Genomic DNA, 24,087 nt, shown 5'->3' with positions numbered 1-24,087 from the left:
AATGTTCTCCAAGTGAAAAAAGTTTTAGTGTAGAGATGATAACTGCCATCGTTGCTTGTATATGTACCTAATTCAACTTTATCTTCCAGTTATTCATGGGTAGAATAGTGCTGATGCTACTTGAAAATACGTAGCTGCTTCTTATCTGCATACTTGACTGTTTGTACACTTGTCTTAATGGCCAAGGTCTCTGTTGAATCTAGATCTCTTGCCACTGCCCTGCTTTCCTGCTCAGCGCACACACCTGGCAGTTCTGCTCCACTCCTTGCTATTGCAGGTCTTTGTGAGATCTCACATTCTTGAAAGATGGAGAGCTGATATTTGTGGTGTTTGTGTGGTCTTAAAAATCAGATAAATGAGTAAAGTGCCCTGTAGAAGGTCACAAGTTACTTCTTGTTTGCCCAAATGGCACTGAAGACTAGTAGCAGTAAAACTAACTAATACCCCTGTCCAAGCTCAGTGTTTCTGTGGTGCCAGTAAAAGCTGGCACTTTAATTTTGCAGATTTAGCTAGATTAATGGCCTGCTGCCTTTCACTCAATCTTTATTAAATATACTGGTGTGCATTTTATAAAAATGTTTTATATTAATTCCAGTAATGGTAAAGTAAGTTTGTTTTCCATAAAACAGAAAGGAAAGCTGTTTACTGTCTTCTGTATAGTTTCTAGGTTATTTATCTTGAGAGAAGTGAATGTCAGACATATGCCCATATGCCTAGCCCATATGCCTAAAACAGTGCCATTTTCTACCGAGTTAATTTATAGTGCCTAAACAACCTCGCACTGGTGATGCCCACAACATGAGCTCACCTGCCTAATGCAAGCAGATCACAAATGTGTCTTAACGGTTCAGGTGAACATTTCTCAGAGGGGACACATGTGTCATGATGAGTTCATGCTGCTAAATTGGATCCATACATGGGTGTAAATCCCTGTGGGAAAACATGACCTGGGATCTTATCTGGTCCAATTGCCAGTTTTCTCTTTTTCAGGTGATAATAAACTAAGCATTATAAATATGATGTCTGAGACCCAGTAAATAGTGCCTACAACAGCTTTCACACCACCTCTGAAGGAAACAGAAGGAAGGTCCTTTCAGTATTGGAGAGGGAGGTTTTGGTCAAGGCAACTGGAGAAGGAAGACTGAAAACTTGAAGATCAGTGTTTCTGTAACAGTTTTACATTAGGAAAACAGTGATGCTGCAAGCTACAAGAAAAAAGCAATTGCTGGGAAAAAAAAAAAGAGATATAGTATCTTTAAGGCCTATAGTAAAGTTATCAGATTAAAAAGTCAAGTATTGCTGCATAAGTCCTTATTATCCAGTGTCAAGCTCAATAGTGAGTGAATCACTGCATAAGAGATGATGAACTACTTAAACTTTGACTAATGCTCTAGGAATAATAAAGTTTATGAGAATTTTATGTACAGAAGTTTTTTTAGAGCAATATCACTGCAGTTTTTTAAAAGATGTTATTAAAGGAAGCTAACACACTCATCGCAATCCTTTTTTTCTTTAAATATGACTCTTGTGGTTAGAGTTAACTGTGTCGCTTTAAAGAGCAGCTAAGCTGTAGTAGTAGCTTGTCTATAAATTACAGAAGTTCATTGAAATTGCACCTTGATGATCAGGCTGGTGGTTAACAAGGTACATTGAAGGAGAAACAGTAAGGGATAGCAATATTTGGGAGTATTTCTGCCTCATATTGGAGTGCTAGATGTGGAGATGGACAAGAAACAGCTTAGTCTGGCGGTCTAAGATGCTCGTCTGGTGGATGAGACACAAGAGCTGCCTTGCTTGTCTAAGGAGGAGGAATTAAACATGCATACTGTTTATGAGAAAAGGATACTGTGAGTGGCTGAGTCATTCGACCCCTGCTGGCTGGAAACTTTATCATTTTAATTGATTTTTGAAAAGAGCCCTGAATTGCTGTCAAGTGTCAGAGAAGAGAGGATCAGCTGCATAGCAGTGAGGGGAGGAAAGAGGGATACGGGAAGAAGTGGCAGCTGGCAGCCCTGGCAGAGTAAAGTGCATGAAGTATGGTCTGTCTCTGCGTTCTTCTACTTCTTCTGGGCTGTGTTACAGGAATGAGTGCTATTGCAGGAGGACAGAAAAGGACCAGATGTGAAGGCTCCCTCAGCATTATGTGTGTGGAGAGCTCCCTTAGCAGTAACATGCGTGTGCTAACCCATATGTGCATGCACACAGAGGTATATATGCACTCATTCCTCCCTGTCTGCCAGCTGCAGCTACTCAGATGAACACCAGCCAAGAGAAGAAACAGCTCTGTTACAGCTAGTCTTGAGAGGAAAAGACAAAAGCATAAACTAAATGATTCCAATCCAAGAGTTGAGACTTAGAATTACAGAAATACTGAAATTGAAGCAGGTTGTGCTTGTTTTCTTTGGGTGAGTAACTGTGTCCCTATTGCTCTTATTTGTGTGTGTACACATATAGCATGTAGAGGATCAAACAAGTAATCACATCATATGGGGCATAATCTGCAGTTACCATTAATACCAACTAGTGCTCAGCATAATTCCTGCTATCTTTTGTGGGAGGGCAAAACAATCTGTTCTGGTACTATATTAGAGGTGACTAGGAGGAAAATAAATCTTTGCATGAAACCATGTGCATATGCAGTATGAACCAGGCCAGGAGGTATTCATTGCTTTTAGACCTCTGAATGAGAAGCTTGGTGGCTGCTTTCCCCTTTCAGGAGCAAGGGGAGATTCTGCTTTTCTTGTAGAAGCTGGATGCTGCTGGCCCTGCATTTTTTTTCTGACTGAGGGAGGTAATTTTGCCACAGTTGTGAGCATGACCTTAAGGGCATGCCTGCTCCTGACCCAGAAGGAAAAATGTCTGGCTCCAGGCTGGTGTCACTCACTGAGCGGAGGCATGGTGGAAGGTGCTAGTCTGAATTACATCAGGCTGACTGCAACAGCAGCCATGTGAATATAGGATACATTCGTATTTGAATCTAGTAATTGAAATAGGTTGGAAAAGCAAAAGTAAAGTTGCAGTGGGCATGCAGGGCAAAAAGTACAAAGAGGGGAAGTGGTATGAACAGGAAAATGAAGGAAAGTGTATAATCATTTTGAGGGATATTTTGCATTTGAATTCTTGAATTTCCCAGAATGCAAATCAAACCAACACTTGGAAACATCAGTGTGTGTGTTTCCAGCTCACAAAATACTCTGATTGAAAGAGCTGTTAAAGGCCTGTTGGTATCAATCCCTCTTTCCAGAAAGTGTCTGTTCTAATTCTAATAAATCTTAATTATTTACCTATCACTGTATTTGAAGTAAGTAAGGTTATATATGATATCACAGAGTAAGATGATAACAAATAATGTTGTGACTGATACCCTTCCTGCCCAGGCAGAGCCATCCACATTAGCCCTTTCCTCTGACATAGGACTGCACATTTCAAGGCAGGTTTGAAGCAGGAGCTGAGAACGTACAGCCACATCTCAGAATATACTCATTGTGCCTAGTGATTATTTGCAATATTATTTTATTTCATATTCATTTATTTTGATACCTCATAGGGGAAGCTTATGCTCTTTTTTAAATCAAAGTTTCTCTATTTAGTCTTTGTTTTATTAAAAAAGGATCATGTGATAAAAATAGTATTCCAACTATTAGGTTGATGGTACCATGAATCAGTCAGTTCACATCGCTTCTCCTAAAAGTATGTAAATAATAAAACCATGAAAAATTAATTAACTAAAAAAAAGTGAAATCTCAAACTTGTAAAACAAATATTTTTAATGCAGAAATTTTTATATTTTCTCCTCACTGGAGTTGTCATTGAATTTTCATTAAAATTCTCATTTTGTCTAAGCAAATTTTATTGCTTTTTTGACTGGTGAAATTTATGCAGAAGTCTGAATCCCAGGAATATTTTTTTCAACTTTCCTTATTTGCAAATTATATAAACTGGTAGGTAATTCTAAATGCAATAATTTATTTTGAAGCAGGATTTTTTTTTTAGAGAAGATGTGTAAGACAGATCACAGCAGACATGAATAGTTACTATGGATCTGGGGCTGAAAAATAGAGAGTTTGTCAGGAGAGCTCTGTAGTCTTTTGCTGTCACAACATGAGAAAGAACTGATGGTTTCTATTTTTGAACTAAAAATGGCTTGTTACTAATTCCTGTCTAGAAATCAAAGCCATATAAATCATATGTCTGAAACTAAATTGAATTGTAATTAATCCCATAAACAGGCCTAATCATCCCATTGGTGTTGTCTTCCAGCTCACTTAGGCAAAGGTCTTTTATGATCCATATTGCCAGGCTGAAACGAGTGAAGATATGTGTGTGTGTTATTGCTTATGCATGGGAGATGATAAAAAGCATAATGATAAGCTGATCCATTCCATGAGACCGTGAAAGGCTTTTTGTGGAGAGCAAGAGAGAGAAACAGAGAACAGGAGAATGAAATAAAAAGAAGGGATTTTTGAACTCCTACTAGTGCACTTGAGACTGCAACTAGCTACAGCACTTGCTTGGGGATTGATAGAGATCTCATGATCAGCCTATAAATCTCAGGGGCTCACAAGTTTATACTTCTTACATAAGCCTAATGTCACTGCCAGCAAAGTACGCCTTATTATGCAGGTATTGCATGTATGGTTTTAACAGGTGAATGCATATGTCCAAGCGCAATAGTTATGTCTAAATGCTACTTTCGTTTTCTTCCTTTGCCATCTGTCTGGCATGCTGAATTTTATGCCATCAAATATTAATTGCCTCTTGGGAGTTTCTCACTAGAAGAGCTCAGCTTGGTGCTTGCAACTAGAAACCGACAACTGTGTGAACATCCCAAAGGATTTAATTCACTTGGGCTGCCCTGCATAAATTTCCCCTGAAACCTGTGCTCACGTTGCACAGCTTGTCTTACTGTTGGAGGGCTGAGCCTTCACAGCAGGAATACGTTTTACAGTTTATAGATCTGCTGTAGAGGATGTGAGCTGGAGATACCCAGTGCTGCTTCCACACCACAGAGAGCCCAAACTCTCTGCTGTTGTGCGCTTCATGTGCACTACCACACTGGACAAAGCAGGTGTAATTCATCCTTACCCAGGTTACACTCACTGGGCACAAGACAGCAGAAAATCAAGGTCATAATTTTAAAAAAATCTAACTATGTATTTAAGTATCACAGAATGGGGAAAGGTACTTGATGTTCAGAGGGGGCTTCATTCTTGTGTGCTGGGGTTGCAGAACCCTTGGCTTTCTCACCTATAGTTCAGGGATCAGTGGCAGGTACTACCTCTTTTTCCCATCAGATTCATGTTTAGGTTCATCATCTGTGAATTGGCTTCCATTAAAAAAAAGGTAAAAAATCCATCCAGTTTATCTTTAAAACTAGTGGGTTTTATTGATGCTAGATGCCACCCAGTGTTTTATGAGAATTATTATATTAACTGAATTTCCTGAAAGCTTATTATTTCACTTCTCTCACAGTCTGGGGCTGTTTTACTGTTACTAACAATTTCATACTTATCCATCATGGCCTTTATGATGAAGTACACTGAGGTAACATCTCTTCTCTGAGAAGGTTGTACAGCCTGCTCAGGCTTTCTGACTGCCTCACCTTTTGTGGTATACCTTCATTCTGCCTGTGCTGATGAGGTTTCTGAGAGGTGGGATTGCCAACGTGACCCCTACTCTGGGGATGGTTTTCTTCCCCTGAAGTATTGTTCCGATGCATTGTTCAGCATTGGATGCATCAATACAACACTCTCATATATAAAATACCAAAATGCTCTCTCTTTCTGTGCTTTGCAGCCTTCAGTGCTCTGTCACTTCCCAGCAGCTTGTGCTAGAAGGTGCATTGACTCCCTTTTCTCATGTGCTGAACAGTTGTTGCATGACTGAACTGCCCCCAGGCTTCAGCTGTGGAATAGGGGAAAGGGAGAAAAATGATGACTCTCTCTCAACTGGATTGATTAAATTATCAAAGAATGTCAGTAGTGTTTGAGTCAGATACATATGCTTGAAAGCATAGGATGGTGCACTCCTGGACAAAATGATAGGTGGCAGAATAGTAAAGGTTTTGTTGGTGTAACTAACCAGCTGGATGTGTAAGGAGGCATCCTGTAGCTGTAATACATGGTCGTAATTCACACATTAATGGTTGGATACCTCATCAGTTGATGGGATTTCTGCTTGGCTGTTAATTGCACGTGATGCAAGTTTCTCCTATTCTAAGCCTGCTGCTTCACATTATAGAACTTCATGTTGCAGTTATCAGGCAGAATATCTTCCTAGCACATTAGTATTTCTTATCCTAAAAAAAGGACTTGGGCATATTTCTAAATAGGTGTAAGGTCTTCTCAATGTTGTGGAAAGGCTACAGTGTCAGTTGCTGTTAAAGCACAGGCAACATGGCAAGATAAATGACAGTGAGGTATTCAGCATTTTTCTTATAAATCAGAATGCCTGTAAAGGAAATACTTGTCTAGAATAAGGTTGCTCATTCTGAGTATCACTTCTTTTTTATTCCTGGAGATTTTTTGAGCTTTGTGGCAATCAGCTTGGACCAGGAGAGGAGCGGTCACTCCTCACAGCTGGTCTGTCAAGTCTGCATACCTCTCAGTAGTGTTTTCAGATAGATGTTGAGTCGGTGAGGAGGAGTGTGCCCTGCTGAGCACTATATGACTCAGTACCACATGTTACCAGAGAGTTTACAGAAAGTGACAGTTTCAGAGATGACAAGTACCAAGTGCTGATTGTTTTAGAAGGGATCTTAATACATCATTTCAATCTACTTGCATTTATCCTGAAGCCAAAATGGGGGTGTTGACCACTTCTTTCAGTGGCTGCCTCCCTCACTGATCTCTTCATGCCCTCCCAGGACTCAAAGCTCTACATGAACTGGACCCGAGTGGGCATCAAACTGCCCCTGCTTATGTGCTGGTTCCAGATTCTGCCTCTAGCACCAGCTCATCCTAAAACCACACTTGGCTTTTCCAAGAGATTCACAGTTCAGCTTCACACTGGCTGAATTAATGGAGTTTCTCTTATTACACTAATACAGTGAGTAGTAAGTGTCACATTAATCTTTCACTGATTAAGTAGCAGCACAGTGGCATTAGCTTTCCTGCTACGTGATACCTGAGGATCCATACTATACTGCTTTATTGTGTATATTTGACGAGATCCTGGATTTCTCTATCATACTTTTATTGTCTATCGCCTTCTACCATGGAAAGATAAGGCATGTTAAATTAATTACGTTTTCAGTACCTTAAGCATGTGCACAACCTCCAGTCATCAGTAGCACTAGATGCATATTTCAGGTTATACACCTACTGAATATCTCCCAGTCTGTACATCTCACTGCAGGTAATTTTTGCCAGACTTTTAGAGGACTGGTAGTATAGCATCTAACTGCTTATTAGTCCCACTCTCAATCTCCTCATTATTCAGTTGCACAGCTACAATAATCAGATTCTATATTTTTCAGGCTTCATAAACTAGCTTAAGACTACACTAAGCAGGGACACAAAATTTCCTTTATTTATAGATCTTGGTTGTCACTTTGTATGGCAGTCTTTATTTTGCTCAAAAATGAGACCAGGTGAGGTTCAATCCCTGCTACGAAGCTGATTTGACCGATTTACTGAAGCTAAGCTGGTACAAACTGAGCATTTAATTAACTTTTAATGTTCTATCTAGAGCAAAACAATGTCTGAACTGCATTGGATCATCTTGCATAGCTCTCTACCTTTCTGGGTACAAGTGCACTTATGGGCTAGTCTGTGCTTGTGAAAACCGCAAAAATACAGGAAGATGTAGTACTGACAAGGAAAATGTACTACTGACCGTACATGTACTAGAGGTGCTTCATAAACCTGTAAGCTGTCTTGTTACAGTTTGAATCATGCAGAAAATGTGTTGTAACATTCAGAAATGCTACAGATGTGACTTCATTGTAAGGTTTTTCTAGCCCAGTTCTGCCAGCTCAGGAGGAGAGAAGTGCATGCCCTATGGGTACCCTGAATGGAGGGCTGCTCTTCAGCATTCCTGTTGTCTTCCAGATTGCTTGCTCTGTTATGTAGATACATGGATGTGTAATGCTGTTTATCTGATAATGACATTGCTACATTTCCAAAGATCACATTGAGACCCCATTGTTCTAGGTACACAACAGGTATGCAACGAAATACCACCTGTTCCAAAAACTTATCCAAAAAAAATAGCTGGCCTGATTTCTATCTTAACTGTCATTCTGGGTGACTCATTCAGGATTATGTGATAACGAATCCCCAGCTTCTTCAGCAGAATTGCCTATAAATGTCAACTTGCCGCAGTACCTTTATGATGCCTTGTTCCTATTAATTAGCATAGTTTTGTGATTTTTTTTTTATGTTTTTAGTGACATACGTCAGTAGTATTTGCAAAGGATATAAACAGGGAGGGGGATTAAGTACTTTTGATTATGATAGATGCAACACTGAGATTTCTGGTGTGCGTGACTCTGATAGTATCATGAAATAGGCAAATTATTGAATACACCAGCTCTGAGTGTTACTTGAAGCCACTCTGTTTCATGTATTTCTATGTGCTCATGCCTGCATTTTCTCCTTTCTTTACTGGGTTCATTCATGTCTTTTGGAATTACTGCCATGCATAAAACAAGGTGCTCATGCTGTGGCCAACAATGAAGGAGCCACAATGGGTTGGTGTGTCTTACATGCTTCTCTTGAGCCTCTGCAGCTGGTCACCTTGGAGACAAGCGTCCTGGGCAGGCCCCACAATTGCTTTAACCAAGCGGCAGCTCTCACATTTTCTGCTTCATGTGTTATTAGTGGCATTTCTTGAATAATCTGTGGTTGTTCCAGTCTGAGGCTTTTACTATAAGCCATGATGGCAACATGTTCCCAAAACTTGTATATTCCTCAAGGGATAATATTTAATTTGGAAGTTTATCAAGCCTTATTCCAGTTCACCAACAGCGGTGTGAGGAAAGTCCCAGAAGGGGAATCACTCTGCTAGTTTTTTCCCATGGCTGCTACCACAAATAGATACTCTGAGAGGACTTAGCACATATTTGCAGCCTCTTAACACAGAAGAATAGGAAATCCCTCTGGAGATCATGAAGCGTCTGTAAAGCTATAATGATTTTGAGCCAGCCAGCCCTCATCTATTTTGAACTCTTTGGCTCTCCTCTTGGCCCTGGGCAATGATGTGAAATAATGCTGGGTATTAGGATTTTATGTATTATTGGTTAACACTGTTGACTCCAGAAGTTTTAATTCTGCCAGCAGTGCTTCTTTAGCATCAGCTTCCCATCTTATTCTACTTAAAACAGCCCTTTTAAATGTTAGTTTAGTTGTTGCTAAGCTAACAGAAATCGTCACAGTACTGGAGTGCTTGTGTGTGCCTTTAGGGCTCATAACACAAAATACAACACTCCCATTTTCATTTATTCACCAGTAGCCTCTTTCCTCTTAATAGTTCTGTCCTCTTAGTCATCAGCAGACAGATTTCTTTATTAGATATCTTTAGGTTTCATAGCTTGTAAAAAGCAGGTTCTCCTTCATGTTTACCACATGTTGTGTGCAGTCCTTGCTCATATGTCAGCACCTGCTACTAGGTAGTTGGTGAGTCCCAGAACTGATGTCGCCTGATCTCTTAGGAATTTATGTCTCTTATTGAATGAGCTGGTGCCTAAGAATATGCAGAGTCCAGGCTCTGGTGTCTAACTGGTTTTACCGCCAAGCTTATACTTAGTGTCAGTGATGTTAGGTTTTCTCTCTTCTGTTCAGTCACCTATTCACAGTAAACCTTAGGAGCAAATATCTTTGCACTCTGTCAGATTAGTTTTAAATTGGATCAATATGTTCAAACATTACTGATGGAAAGCAGAGAAAGATACACGCTCCTTAATTTACTTATTCTCTTCTTACTATTTTCTAAAGGCAAGGCTAGAAATTCAGTTTCAGCTGGATCTGCTTGATCTCTGGGTGGTTAATAGTAACAACAATCTGCCTCATGGGGTGGGGTTTTTTTGTTGTTGTTTTATTTGAGGGGTTTTGGTTTTTTTTTTTGGTTGGTTGGTTTTTGGTTTGTTTTCACTGTCTCAGGCAAATCTTGTGCTTTGGGAAATAAACTGTATAGGGATCAGAAGTAATAATTCATTGCTCATATCTGTATGGTGGGGGAAAAAATGTCACAGAGTGAGTAGGTGCCTAAACCAACTTTAGTTCTAATCAGTTGATGAAAGGGAAAAGAAAAGCTCATGGACCCTAACTTATTCCTTGGCCTTAAACAATGAATATTATTTCTTTAAGATTATTTGATTTTAGGTAAGTCTTGTGAATATGATTAACATGCTCAAGATTATCCAGCAGGATAAAATATTCATGCAAATTACAGATTTATAAATGGTGTGCAGAGATACATACAGATTTATTTAATTTCACTTAATACCCTGATAAATTTGAAAATGAGATTTTTTTTCTTCTCAAAATCTTTCTTTGCAGTGCTGTAAGTAGCTTCATAGCAGATAAAATAGGATAAACAATGGAAAAAAGGGTCTAACTGCAGAGCTCATGGAGTAAAACGATAGGTTTATTTTAGAACAGCAGAGAATATTGTTTCTTTTGGAAGGACTAACCTATAACGATGATCTATTCCAACTACTTGTTTTGAAGTAGTTGTGCATGAGAGTGAGCCAGATTGAATCCCAAAAGCTGACAGACTACAGTATTAGCTCAAGCGGCAACTTAAATCTGACAGTATGTAGATCAGAAATTAATTTTGAAAATTTAATGCATGAAGACAAAAGGACATAGTTGAATCTCAGACTCAAAGGAAGGCTTTGGCTTCTCAGTGGGGTCATGTCCTTCATTACGGAGGTGTAAGTGCTTCTCCCAGGACACAATCTGCCATTTCAGGAAAGTTGTTTGCCTAAGTTTAGGCTGGGAGATAACTTAAATGAAAACTGTACTAGAAATATCAGTGGTTTTTATCTTGGCATTTTAAAGGGCTGGGAGTTTAGATGTCTGGTTTTCAAAATAGTGTAGTGTTCAGAGCTTTCTTCAGGTTTCTAACAGTGCTTGTCATCGTCTGTTTCTCACAGTAATCTCTGGCAGTAATATACAGCGCTGCGTCTGCCACCAAAGGAAAAACTGTATGTAATCTAGTGAACAGCCAGGTAGAGAGAAACTGAGGCATCAACAAAATCACTGACTACTTTATTGTTTTAGTTTTAGTTGCAATTTACTCATAAAAGTAAATTGTATGACCAGTAATCTCATGAAATAAGAAGACGTCTGAAGGTTATCAGATCTTACCACAGAGCTTAGGCTGGATCAAAATCAAGGCATGAGAAATTAATCCTTTCATGCTATTTGAAAATGCACGTTCAAGTTCCTAGATCTGACTTCAGCTATTATGATTTACATCCAGAATTGAGCCAGATTCATCTGCAAAATCTCTAAAAGGAATTAACAAGTCTAAATACCTCAGATAAGCTTGTGATTTAGTAACTGGAAAGCATGTCCTGTTAATGGTCTAAGCATATTATAGAAAGGAGGAGGCTCAAAATTACAAAAGTAGCAGACAGAGGGGTTATAAGCCTTACCTTCAATTTGTGCTACTCCTGTGGTAATCTGGAGATCAGAGGTTATATAAAATACCTTTTTCCAGAATGCCAGCCAAATAAATGTTAGTAGGATAACTCCTAAATTGAAAGAGGTTAGATTTAGATTAGATACAAGGAAGAAGTTCTTTACTGTGAGGGTGGTGAGACACTGGCTCAGGTTGACCAGAAAAATTGTGGCTACCCCATCCCTGGCAGTGTTCAGGTCCAGGCTGGATGGGGCTTTGAGCAACCTGGTCTACTGGAAGGTATCTCTGCCCATAGTAGGAGGTTGGAACTGGATGATCTTTAAGGTCCTTTCCAAACCAAATCATTCTGTGATTCTGTGATAGGTAGACGTTCAAACACTATGGAGTTGAAACAGACAACAAGAGTAAGAACCCCTTCAAAACTGAAAAATTCTGTTGATTGAGACTGTTAAATAAGATTTACTTCCTAAGAAGTTGAAAATACATTGCCATGACATAGCTCACCACCAGTGAGGTGTGTAGCCAGCTCACATCCTGTGAGTTGTTCTTGTGTGGGTCCACTGTTACTCAGTTCTCACCTCCTACAGGACTAACATTAATTTGGTCACAGATCACTCAGGACATTGTATGAAAACTGATCTGAAAACCCAGAACCTTTGTTTCCGGTCAGTTGTTTGCTCTGGCTCACTGTGCAGCCCCAAAAGCAACAATGCTGGCAAAGGACAAGCAGCAGGAACACATGGCCAGCAGCTGGAAGGCACTTGGCAGCAGTGACTCTGAACTGTTTGCAGCATGTCTGTGGGTTGCACAGTTTTCCCACCACAGGAGAGGAAGCAGAAAGGAGGTCTGGTTAAGATCAGGTTGGATAAAATCAGATGTTTTGAGGAGGCAGAAGGAGCTGAGTTTATCTAGTCTAGCAAAAGATTTACTGAAAACATGGTATAGAGCAAAAGCAGTGCAGCCTATAAGCAGTCATTCATAAGGTGAACACAGTATATTCAGGTGTTTTGTGAAGCCAGACTGGAGGAGTGTTCCTGTAGGAGAATATTTTCTCTATTGCATAAATAATTAAACAGTGGTGTTGTTTTGCCTTTAGGCAACAGTATTACCATAAAGTATTTATCAGTAATACAAGCAGATATGAGGAAATAAGAAGGGTCAGAAGATTTGGGCCAGAAGATTTCTAGTCACACAGAAGAGGGACAGGTCTCTTGAGCTTTGTGGAGAGCTGAAAGCCTTCTATAACAGGTTTTAAGTCCCCTGAACCAGCAACTTGGCCAAGCAGGAGATAAGCAAAGTTTTCTGTTTCTGCCGTGGGAGCCTCTTGGCATAGTAATACAGAGAAGATTTTTGTTACCCCTACATGTTATTGCCCCATTTGACTGCCTCCTTCTGCTTCTCCTGTGCAGGGGCTGGAGGACTACAAAGTCTGTAGAGAAGCAACACTGGTACTGGTGTAGTTCTGTGTCTGCAAAGTTCGCTACAGTGGGTGAAAATGGAAAAGAAACAATTATCGTATAATTGTGTTTTGTAACTGAGTTTCTTTTTCAAAGGAAATGATAATAAGTAAATTCTGGTATAATTTTAATCTTCTGTGAGACTATTGCTTCTTTACCATGTAGCACTTGACTTTGGCACTTCTATTGGTAGGGGAAGGACCAGTGTGCCCAGCAGCCCTCCCTCTCCTCACTGCCTTCCCCTAGCAAAACTCATGCACACATTTAGATCTCTTCAGCCGAGCTCTGTAGAACAGAAGGAAAGCACAGCTCCTTTAATGATCTGGATCTAAATAGCAAGTTGTTGTCTGAATGAAAAGAGAGAGACTGCAGGGGCTGAAAGAGAAGCAATATGCTTATTTTCAGGTCTATCAGTGCTATTATTCTGCCTGTATCCCAAGCCCATACACAAAAAATTGGGAATATGCTGTCTTAATAGCTGTTGTTGGGTTTTTTTATTGTACCTCTGCAGCTGTGCAGGTGAATGTGAAAAGGGTTTTTCACATTTATGTATGTATTTCTGGTAGGCACTGCACAGCCAAAGCCTCTTTTAATTTTCTCTCTAATTTATTTTTAATTTTGTAACCCCCCAAGGGTAAATCCTTATTGTATGATGTAGAACCATCTCTTCTATAAAGCAGCTTATTTGTTGATTTCTAATTTCAGCCAGCTGAGGCAAAGCTGTAGCTTTCTTCCAAACACTGAGATCTCCTATGTATATGTAATTGTCAAGTGTGTCTTGGTGCAAAATCAGTAAAAAATGTAAAAACCTGAATCTATCCTTCTAGAAAGGGCAAAGAGGGGGATTCATATTTCTCTGTGTTAACAGCATGCTAGATTTCTGAATCTTAAAATATTCTTAATACGCAATTTGCTTTTAAATCTGCATTACATTTGGTTTAGACTGAATAGGAAGGCTTATATTTTCAAAAGCTTGAGAAGTTAGGGGTTTGTTTTTTGAAGGGGGTATCCACCAAAAGATAGCAGTGTCTGAAGATGGTATTACTCTGTGCGCTCATATAAATGCATGTTCACCGACATTAGTATGTGCTTTGGCTCCCTGGAAATGTTTTCTTTAAGCTAACCTGCACACTTTATGGTTTGATATTTGTTTATATGACTGGCTGGTAGCCTTACTCAGAGTCCTATTGAGATAATAACAAAAACACATGATCTGATGTAATCCCTCTTCCCTTTACATTTAGTGGGAGTGGTATTTATTTTCAAAATACTGGTTGTCTTGTCCTAAACAATTAATCTGAAAGATGTTAGGAGAAAAAAGGTTTAAAAATGCCTTACCAGCTATTTCAGGTGTAGGCATCTGCATTCAGTCCTTTTGGCCTATGATGCTTACAACTCAGACGACTTGCGTAGTTAGTTTGCTTTGAGTTGTCATCAAAGGAAATAAAAAACCACCACAAACAACCGATTGTTTCTTTTTGTTTTGTTCTTAAGTGTGATTTTTTTCCCCCACTTTGTTTTTATACAAAGGTGATGTTTCTATTCAGGATGTAGACTTTTGAATAAAGCTCTTGATTCCTCTGTTTTTTATTTTAGTCTTCGCAAGTTAAGTCAAGGCTTTCCCCTCGTCTAGGTATGACCAGCAGGTTGAAGGAGGTGATCCTGCCCCTCTACTCTGCTCTCGTGAGACCTCACTTGGAGTATTGTGTGCAGTTCTGGTGTTCTCAACATGAAAAGGGCATGGAACTGTTGGAACAAGTCCAGAGGAGGGCCACAAGGATGATCATGGGGCTGGAGCACCTCCTGTATGAAGACAGGCTGAGGAAGTTGGGGCTGTTCAGCCTGGAGAAGAGAAGGCTGCGTGGAGACCTCACAGCAGCCTTCCAGTATCTGAAGGGGGCCTACAAGGATGCCTGCATAAATCTATTTTGGCATTGCTTTTTTGCTCTGCCCAGCCTTCTCAGCTGAAACTGATCTTCTGCAGTTTGGAATATCTCAGAGCTGTTAATCAAAGATAAAATAGTGCTTGCCAAATATTTTTCTTCTGTCATTAGCAAAGAATGGATGGAGAAGGCAAAAGAAAGAACCCCGTACGTCAGTTAAAATTGTGGATTTCGTTTCCATCTCTGGAAACTCTGGCTTTACTTGCTAGCCAGAGGTCATGGCCGTACATTTGTTTTTAAAGCGAACTTGTTTGGCCACATCTGAGCAGTACAGTGATCTGTGGTTGGAAACTGAAGCTGGAGAAAGATAGCGCTAACAAACCAAAGGCACCAAAAGAGTCCTTGATGTATGTCAATAGTCCTTGCTCAGGCAACCTAATGTCTGTACATTTCTTGATCCTGCTGTTACTTTCTGCTTTGTAGGTACCCCCAAGATCCTACTGTAACAAAATCAGGTAGGATTTTCACTACTGAGATAGAGACTAGAGTTTGATGTCTGAAATCTTTTAAACTTTCTCTTTACGATTAAAACAAAAAATTCCTCTGAAATGTTAACCATGTCATTAGATTGAACTGCTGGTTTCCAGTTGGTGTTTTAAAGGTGTTATCTGTGCAGCATAAAAATTAGACATATAGTTTCAGTACCTGAAAAGGATCTGTGTGGTTTACCCTGATTTTAGTAGGAATTAGGACATCCAATCTCAAATGCTTTTTTGAAAATACCTCCCTAAACGTGTCAAGACAAAAGATCTAAAATATTTCTGCATGCTCAAATCATCATAAAAAATATGTAAATGCAGCCATAATTAATATCCAAAGGGTGGAATTTTCTTTTTCATGAGTTCTGCTGTAAGTTGGTGGTAACAGTAAAGTTTGTTATGGTTGAATGCACTGACTTCTTATTTAGGGTCTTAAATAACTTGCCTGCTCACCACATTATTTCTGCTATTTCTCTGCTGCTTATTGAGAAAGAAAGAGAGAGGGGAGGGAAGGAAGGAAAGCTTTTTGGTTTTGCACTCAGTGTCATTCTCACTTTAACAAATAATTAGGTTGTTGCCTAATAATATCCCACTGGAAGTGTATTTGTGTGAGCACCTGTTAATGAACAAACATCAAATGATTCGGATTTTCTGTTTAGGTAAATCCTAATTCAAGTCACTCAGTGGGGCCAAGATTTAACATGTAAGATTTCTGAATCAGCTTCTGAAGTAATTACCTATTTTTCTACATCTTACAAGTTCTGAGATACTCCTGTACTATAGGGAGCCTGCCGTTTCTAGTAGTATGGCAGCTCGTATATCACCAGGTCTGTTTGAACCAGAGAGCAAACACTCTTGTGATGAAGGAAAATGATGAGAGAGAATTGAGAAGCCTGAGTAAGTTTTAGTGGCAATTGACAATAACGTTCCTTTTCTTCTTCACCACTAGTTTTGATGATCCCAGGAGCTTAGAACGGCTGCAGCAACATGAACAAATCTGAGAATAGTGGTTTTTTTTTTAAACTTAAAGATGGTTCAAATTCCATTTCTGATACTTCGGCAGTACAGGTCAGCCCTACTTGGATTCCTGTTTAGGCTGCAGACTTCCAGTTGTACTGCATTCAGCCACAGTTGGTATGTCCAACCCCTTTCCCAGTGGGGTCTCATCATGTCTGGAGCTTACTGCAATGCAAATAAGTAACAGTCTGCCCACCCTCACTAATGAGCTGGTTTCTTTTGAACAGAGAACAGTAATAATTCCTAGCATGAGGAATGCTTTGACCTTTTGAAGGTTGCAGGTTTGATCTGCAGGCTGTATTGTACTGTCAGTCTTCATGGTGGAAATTAAGTAGTTGGGTGATTGACATGGCCCCCATAGAACGTAGCACACATGCCTACCTCAGAAATCGATCCTGCCAGCAGAACAATCTGTCACGGAAAATCTGTCTCAGTATAACCTTTCTCTAAACAAGTCTGATAGTTTGAACCTCTCGGATCAAAACCATCCTTGGAACATGGTTATTGTCCTAGAGGATAATAACCATCTTTGGAACAGGACCTGTAATCTGACCAAAGGTGATGCTGTAATATTCCATCATATTTGCAAATACAACAATCTGCCACTCTGGAAAAACCCTCCTGTGTCATGTGTGATACAGCATTCGTCAGTACGTATGGAAAGTATAAATGTATGTAATAATTTGCTCTATTCTTTAGCATTTCATATGTGTATATATAAAACTAAGAACATATTTACAGTAATCCCAAACTGCACTTGTTTTTCCCAGTGTTGTTTACATCTTAAGTGAAGAGTCAGTCTGACCCTCATGTATTACTTCACCAAGCTGGCTTTTTTAATGTCTGCAAGACAAATAGGGCATGTTAGTCTTCACGTCCTTGCAGTATCTCTTTGTATATGGTGCTATTGAAATGCATATTGTAAATGCAAGAGATGTGCTAGATAACTTTTCTTGACAGGCAGATATTTTGTGCATTGAAACCTAACTCTTACATAATTCTTCTTGTTTCTTACCACAGGAGAAGAAAACTTGCTGGCAATTTTGAAAAGGAGATGGTGGAAGTACATGATCCTGGGAATAATAGATATAGAAGCCAATTACTTGGTAGTCAAAGCTTATCAATACACCACTCTTACTAGTGTACAGGTAAGAACTCAAAGGATTCTCCCTTTTGAGGTAAGATAATAAGGTCGCTGGTGCAGTGTCCATTTGCTTTGGTGCACTAACAGTTAGTTACTATGTCTTCTGTATACCTTTTAATGCTGTTTTATAAAACACATTTTTTAATATTGGACCATTTTTATTACTCAGTGTTTTCCAAACTGTACAAAAACATACTGGCTTTCATTTTATTTTCCTGTGCTAAACTATTAATGATCACATTTTTAGCATTATCTACTTAATTTGGTCCTTTAAGGAAATATTTTCATATGGGCTGGAATGTTTTTCTCACTTTATATTGTACTTGAGGAAAATATAATGACTTCTTTTAGGATTCCATAATTAGATCTGAGTGCAAATGTTGTGTGGTGGGTTGACCCTGAGTAGATGCCAGGTGCCCACCAGAGCTGCTCTGTCACTCCTCCCCTGGACAGGAGAGAGAGAGTGTCATGAAAGACTTGAGATAAGGACAAGGAGAGATTACTCACCAGTTACCGTCAAGTGCAAAACAAACTCATCTTAGGGAAATCAGCTCAATTTGTTACCAATCAAATCAGAGAAGGGCAATGAGAAACAAACCAAAATCTTAAAAACACCTTTCCCTCACCCCTCTTTTCTTCCTGGGCTCAACTTCACTCCCAAATTCTCCTCTCTACCAGTGGCACAGGGGTACAGGGAATGAGGGCTGTGGTCAGTTCATCACACATCTCTGCTGCTCCTTCCTCCTTGGGGTAAGGACTCCTCACACTCTTCCCCTGCTCCAGGATGGGGTCCCTCCCACAGGAGGCATTCCTCCATGAAATTCTCCAATGTGAGCCTTTCCCACAGGCTGCAGTTCTTCGCGAGCTGCTGCAGTTCTTCGTGAGCTGCTCCAGGGTGGGTCCCTTCCATGGGTGCAGTCCTTCAGGAACAGGCTGCTCCAACGTGGATTCCAGTGAGGGCTCAAACTTGCTCCAGTATGGGCTTCTCTCTCCACAGGGCCACAGGTTCTGCCAGGAGCCTGCTCCAGTGTGGGCTTCCGATGGGGTCACAGTCTCCTTCAGGCATCCCCCTGCTCTGGCGTGGGGTCCTCCATGGGCTGCAGGTAGAGACCTGCTCCATCATGGATCTCCATGGGCTGCAGGGGCACAGCTGCCTCACCATGGGCTGCACCACAGGCTGCAGGGGAATTTCTGCTCTGGCATCTCGAGCACTTCCTGCCCTCCTGCACTGACCTTGGAGTCTGCAGGGCTGTTTCTCTTGCATATTCTTACTCTGGGTGCAATTCCTGTTGCATGGTAGCTATTGCCTCTTCTTAACTGTGTTATCCCAGAGGTGCTACCACCATTGCTGATGGGCTTGGCCTTGGCCAGTGGTGGGTCCATCTTAGAGCTGTCTGGCATTGGCTTTGATGGACACAGGGGGGAGGCTTCTGGCAGCTTCTCACAGAGGCCACCCTGTAGCCCACCCCCACCCCCCCACCCCCCCCCCCACTACCAAACCCTTGCCATGCAAACCCAATTCAGGCTTTTAGAAATCCATAATTATATCTGAGTTCAAAAATTGTCATTAAGTAAAATGAATGTAGTTATGATGAAGAATTCTTACTTTAATGCTACGTGTTAGGTGTTTTATGTTATATAACAGCTTAACTTCAGCTGTCAAAAAGTGTACTCTCCCTTAAAAAATTATACATGCAGTGAACCAAAGCTAGGGTAGCGATTTCTGCAAAGATCCAACCTTTATATTTTAAATACAAGCACAAAAGAATCAGGCTTCTTCCAATTTAAGCGGAGAAGTGAATAATAGAGACATTTTCAAGAGCCTGGAAAATGTCTGCCTTGGGAAAACATTGCATACTTCATTGCTACTTGTTGTTAAGCAAACCTACTCCCTTTTTACATTGTCTCTACATAGCTAGGCAACACTGCATCGTGTTCAGTTTATTTTACACCCTATTTTCCTGAAGTTTGTATTAGAGCGAGTAAAACAGAGAAGCATCAGTCAGTGTTCTGCAGAAACAAAGCTAATTTAGGTTTTTATCACTTCCATAGCTGAAGTGTGATACTGGAAAATATTGAGCTTGTTTAGCTGAATAAGAAGCAAAAATAAACGTATGAATTCAAGGAATCTGAGTATGAGGTTTATGCTAAATATTCACAAATGCTTCTGCCATCAGAATGTTGTTTTGAGAATTCTGATATGTGCCCAGACAATGTAATTTTGCTTTTTAACACTTTTCCAAATCAGATTACTCAGTATAAAGTAAAGCATAAATCCGCTAAGCCTCACACTGTCTGATTTTATAGCTACTAAAAGCCTCAAAGAGAAAAGCAAAAGCTGATTCGCTGCTTTTGTATGTTCACTCATACCAGGTAGAAATAGCAGACTGAGCAAGACAATGCAGGTCGGTAAATCCCATCTCCTACAGCCACCAGCAAGCACATATCAGAGGTTTGTTTGGCCAGACCCATGAAACTCCGATTCCAGAAGATGTTCTTCTGCAATGAACATAGCCATTAGTGTGAGCGATCAAAGCCTACAGTGTGAGGAGGAAGCAGGCAGGAGAGTTCAACAGCATTACCTGTGTCTTGGCAGGGAATTTGTTAGCTGAAATGAACCTCAGTCTCTTTTCATATTGAGAGAGAGGAAGGGTGGAACAGAACTGTCATAGGGCATTGACAGCATCATGTCCATTTTAGACCTCTTCCACATAAAGGTTACAACAGAGTTTGGGTCTCTTTCTTATGTAGCTTGAAAGAAGGAAGAGGTGGAAGCTCAAATGCTTGCTTTCAGGAGTGGAATTTCAGGAGTATCTCATTTTCCCACAGTTGTCCTGGATTGCGTGAATATACATGGAGTGACTGGGAATACCTATTGCATTTTAAATTCCATTCATGCCTTAATTTGAATAAGCTTCTAAACGTAGACAAGCACAAAGATATGGTGAGAATGGGATGAGTATGAGGTAATCCATTAAGATGTTGAATCAAATGACACTTTTTATGAAATGTAGCCAAACACCACCATATTTAACGACGAAACCAAAAAAGCTCGGGGGATTATTCAGCCTTAAGCAACATTGGTCAAAGTGTGTTATTGTATGAAAGGAAGACTGAATCATAGAACTGTAGAACAGTTAGGGTTGGAAAGAACTTTAAGATCATCTAGTTCCAACCCCCCTGCCGGGGAAATGGAAAGTAAAAGATGGAAGAGAGACTTACTTTCCTAGAATCTGATTTCTGAAGAATCTGACAGGACCAATCTCTCAAGCATTTTCTGAAAGGCCTGGTCCTGCAAGAGTACTACCTGTGAGGCCATAAGTGCACGCTGACACTTAATAAGGAGAGTTCAAATCCTTTCAGAACTGAGACCTGAGAATCCATTGCTGCCTACCACAAATCAGCATGAATTTGACTGAAGGCTGTGGGAGCTGTCCCAGTGTATGCATTAGCTGAGAATCAAGTCAATTTAGTAGGATATTATTCTCAACAGGCTTTACACCAAGGCATTTTTGATGGGGAGAATGTAAGATGTTTCAGAATTTTCACTTCAGTAAATGAGAAATCTTGCAGTATTTTTATGGTGGTGGCACACAGACCATTTCAGTAGGAAATCGGGTTTACAGCATATATATTTTTTTCCACATGATATCTGCTCCATCATGCAAAACTAATATGCAAGTGTGTTGGGTTTGTGGTGCTTTTAGGCAAAAAACATTAAGTTGCTCCCAGCAAAAAGCTGAAGTTTAACTGTAAAAATATACCTTTATTGCAATTGATTTGCACTTCTGCTTTCACAAAAAAGCTCCAGGGATTCAGCAGCTTTAAAATCTTAGGACTGTCAAAGTTTCTAGTTTAAACTCCATCCGTTTTCTTTTTTTAATGGACATTATCTCATTATGATTCCAGGAAAAGATGGAAAATGGTGCCCAACTTTTCCCCACTGTTTCACACTCTATCTTTCATATACTTTCCTTTAAAATTCCCTTTTGGTTTGGGTCTGGGAAAACAGAATTTTTTAATAAACCTTCCTATATGTCTTTCATTGGGTGCTTTCAGAACCACAGTGAATGAGGACACAGAGGCATAAATCAGAGGTTAATATGGTACTTTTTCTTTTGGACGTGCTTTTGATTATTTCAAATCCTTGTGGACTCTATAATTACTGTCTGAGAATGTGGTGCTCAGCTCTATCGTAAGATGAAATCAAAGTACTGTGAAGCCTAAAACTTGTGATTTTCCCTTAAAAAAATAAAAAGTAAACAAACTGAAAGACCTCCCATATAAACTAGGTGACGTAAAAATTACATTGAAAACCAATGCAGTGTTTATGTTTCAGGCATCAAGGTGTAGGCTAATTGCTAAGGATAAAATCCAAGTTAGCCTTAGGTACCTGCAGTGCAGCCTGGGGGCAACTAGATTTAACAGAACAATCCAAGAAACCACATCTGCTTGTCTACATATCTAGAATGTTGTAGACATCTAATTTTCCTGGTTCTATGTATATTAACCTGCTGCTCAGAGCACAATCCAGGGACATGAGAACATGTGTTTCAGCCTTTCAGGTTGCTCCTTCTTTGGTAGCTTTAAGTTCTGGTTCTTTGCCTGCCCAGAGCGCTTCTGTATTGAAGAAGACAAATGCCTAAATACCTGCCTCCAATTTAAATTTCAAAAGCCACATATTCCTACATCAGAGTACCCCAAGGAACTCAGTTTGTTAGCTATGATCTTAGGATGCCTCAAGTGCTTACAAAAAGCCTGCAGTGCTCTCCAGATTGCAAGGATGGAGCCACCTTTTACATGAAGTCATACCTGTGAAAACAGTAGCCCAAAGAAAGGGCTTGAGTTAGCTCCACCTTAGCTGTGGGGATTGAAACTCAGGCTTCCCACAGCCATGAAAATGCTCAGGCTAGTAAGTGAAGACTGTTCTCGAGAGGGTACATTTGAAAAGTGAGTATATGCCACGTAAAAGGCTCAGTAGTTTGTAGATGGATCAATTTGATATTCAAAACCATGTATTTCAAGAAGTACCAGAAGTGCAAGAGGTCAGTCACACTTCATGCTCTGACACATGTCCTGATTCCCAGATGGCAAAAAACTCACAAAATTCTCTTTAGTTTCTCTTTGGTGCATTAATATGACTTTGTAATGTAATGTAATGTAGATTTTACAGCCTTCTTGCGCATCAGTTCTAGCAGGTGCAGAAAGTACATTAAACACCCTTTTGTGTACACCAGCACCTGATCCCATGGACTATATGCTTAACTTTCAGGACTGCCTGTGGTAATACTTTCCATATTAATGCAAATGGTTTTTAAAACAACCCTGATGCAGAGCTGTGGAAGATCTAATAAATATTCAATAAGGGCATCTTAACCACTGTTAGGGACATGTTCTACACAGCAGATAAAATCAGAGGGAATTTAAAGATTGCAAAATTTTTGCTGTTATTTAGATCTAGACGTTTGATTTCTTTAAAACTATGTTATGACTTCCCTGTACAGCATTTACAATGTACCACACACGTACATTCTACCAAGTCCATAATGTCTTCCATTAAGCCTATTATGATGCTAACATTTATAAGCTTTGCTGCTAGTTAAGTGCTTTCTCATTGTACGAAGCTATATTATGAGGCAGACTGCCCTCTCCTTTCTCCCTTAGTGTCCCATTAATTAGCTCTCCTTGCTGCAATCCACTGTTCTACTACTTCCATATTACACTGTTGTGTTGCACTCTCCAGAGGAAATACTATCCTTTTTCTGTGTTACACCACATAAAAATGGGACTATTTCTGCAGAGCCTTGCATAGTGGTAGAATATGCATACGATGTCACTAGTAAGGCACTGTCCGAGAGAGAGCTGTGTTCCCAAATAGTGATTTATCTGGTAATTGATGCTTTGAGCAATCAAGCCTTTGATTGGCATGATGAAAACAAAGGTAGTAAAAGCTAGGATTTATAGACACCAGGAGTCAGACAGTAAAGACTACAATACCAATGTTTTCATCTGCTCTTATATCACTGTGACGCTCAGCAGTACATCATACTTCCAATTACCTCTGGCAGTTTTCGTACCTCAACAACTGCCACTGGAAAAGGAAAGGAGTCAGCAGTAAGTGCTTATTATAGGAGTGCTGGATGGCAATACATTTTGCTTTGTGCTCAGTCCCTATGGACTAATATACGTTGAGGCAGAAGTTTTGAGATAATTTTGAAGCAAATCTGGTAGGTGAGGAGCAGGGGATGTGCAGTACTGAAGTTGTTGATCCACCGTTTCCAGTGCCCACTGAAGTGGGCAATATCTCAAAAACAGAGATAAATCTAACTCCTTCCCTTCCTCTCCCCAATCCTATGCATGTACAATTGACCATAGTTTCCTGTTTTGCTTCAGGGTGGTGAGAGAATAGTGTAATGTTAAGGTTTGCAGATAGATCAGCATTGTGCAGAAGTCTTGCA

General features: G+C 40.0%; 1 protein-coding gene across 1 annotated transcript in view; it reads left to right on the top strand.

The window, feature by feature from the left end:
• Window positions 1-24,087, top strand: part of SLC35F1 (solute carrier family 35 member F1) — a 239,156-nt gene that overhangs the window by 170,806 nt on the left and 44,263 nt on the right. Inside the window, exon 3 of the mRNA XM_062632436.1 lies at window positions 17,506-17,633. Coding sequence (XP_062488420.1) covers window positions 17,506-17,633 — 128 coding nt within the window. The remainder of the gene's footprint in view (window positions 1-17,505; window positions 17,634-24,087) is intronic.

This window comes from Pezoporus occidentalis, unplaced genomic scaffold, assembly GCF_034315485.1.
Source record: "Pezoporus occidentalis ecotype Australia unplaced genomic scaffold, CSIRO_AGI_Poc_V1 ctg39, whole genome shotgun sequence".
NCBI lineage: Eukaryota > Metazoa > Chordata > Aves > Psittaciformes > Psittacidae > Pezoporus > Pezoporus occidentalis.
This window is presented reverse-complemented; position numbering and strand designations above follow the sequence as displayed.